The sequence below is a fragment of the Bactrocera tryoni genome, unplaced genomic scaffold (genome assembly GCF_016617805.1).
Source record: "Bactrocera tryoni isolate S06 unplaced genomic scaffold, CSIRO_BtryS06_freeze2 scaffold_7, whole genome shotgun sequence".
In the NCBI taxonomy this organism is placed as follows: domain Eukaryota; kingdom Metazoa; phylum Arthropoda; class Insecta; order Diptera; family Tephritidae; genus Bactrocera; species Bactrocera tryoni.
In genome coordinates this window covers 18,005,027-18,006,077 of record NW_024396366.1, presented here as the reverse complement: position 1 = coordinate 18,006,077, position 1,051 = coordinate 18,005,027, and the positions used below count along the sequence as shown (strand labels likewise).

The 1,051-nt window shown below is 48.0% G+C and overlaps 1 protein-coding gene across 1 annotated transcript; it reads left to right on the top strand.

Annotated features, from left to right (window-relative positions):
• The first annotated feature begins 203 nt into the window (after nt 1-203).
• Nucleotides 204-530, top strand: LOC120781823. The gene has a single exon (XM_040114043.1). The coding sequence runs from the start codon at nt 204-206 to the stop codon at nt 528-530; it is 327 nt and encodes a 108-aa protein (XP_039969977.1).
• Nucleotides 531-1,051: the final 521 nt, after the last annotated feature.

Genomic DNA, 1,051 nt, shown 5'->3' with positions numbered 1-1,051 from the left:
ACAAATAATGTGGCGTAGATTTTTGTGGTCTGATATACACAACCTTGAAAGTACGCGGTCGACCACCCGTAAAAACCTATATTGCAGTTTTCATTTGCTTCACTTCAGAAGCAGTACATTTAGAATTAGATTCGGACCTATCTTCTAATTCATTTATTTTCGCCCTAAAAAGGTTCATTGGACGCCGAGGGATGCCGACGAAGATGTTCATCGACAACGTAACCAACTTCGTCGGCGCCGACCGCAAGCTACGTGAGCTGAAAGAGGCATTTATTGCCCAGTCAGCAGAAGTGAAGGGATTCGCCGCAGAAGAAGGATTCAGCTTCACCTTTATACCACCGAGGGCACCCCACTTCGGCGGGTTATGGGAAGCCGCGGTGAAGTCCGCCAAACATCACGTCGTTCGCGTAATCGGCAACGCGCTACTGACCGCAGAGGAACTGTCAACACTGCTGACAGAAGTGGAGACCATCCTCAATTCTCGGCCTCTAACCCCATTGAGCCAGGACCCCAACGACGTCGAGGCGTAGGGTGCTCCCTGCGAGCATAACCTCCAGAGCAGGTGTCAGTGGACCCAATTCGTTGCTGCGAGAGATGGCAACTTGTTTGCTCTCTCAAGCAACAGTTTTGGCGACAGTGATCCAAAACATATCTGACGGGCCATCATGAACGCAACAAATGGCTGCACCCCACTCGCAATCTGCAGCTCAACGACCTCGTCCTTGTCCACGAGGACAACGTGCCGCCACAGCAGTGGGTACTCGGACGCCTCGTCGCAACCGTAAAAGGACAAGACGGCAAGGTGCGAGTCGCAGATGTGGCAACTAAGGCGGGCACAATTAAGCGTCCCATTCACAAGCTGACCTTGCTTCCAATGGAGGTTGAAGGAACCTGATCCTGTCAAGGTGGCTGGTGTTGCGTCAAGCGACATATCTATAACTTAAACAAAAATAATGAAATGAATTGTAAAATATTGAATTGTTAAAAATTAAATTACGAAAATCTATTATAAAATACTTACCTTAATGTTCTATTACATACCTTAATACTT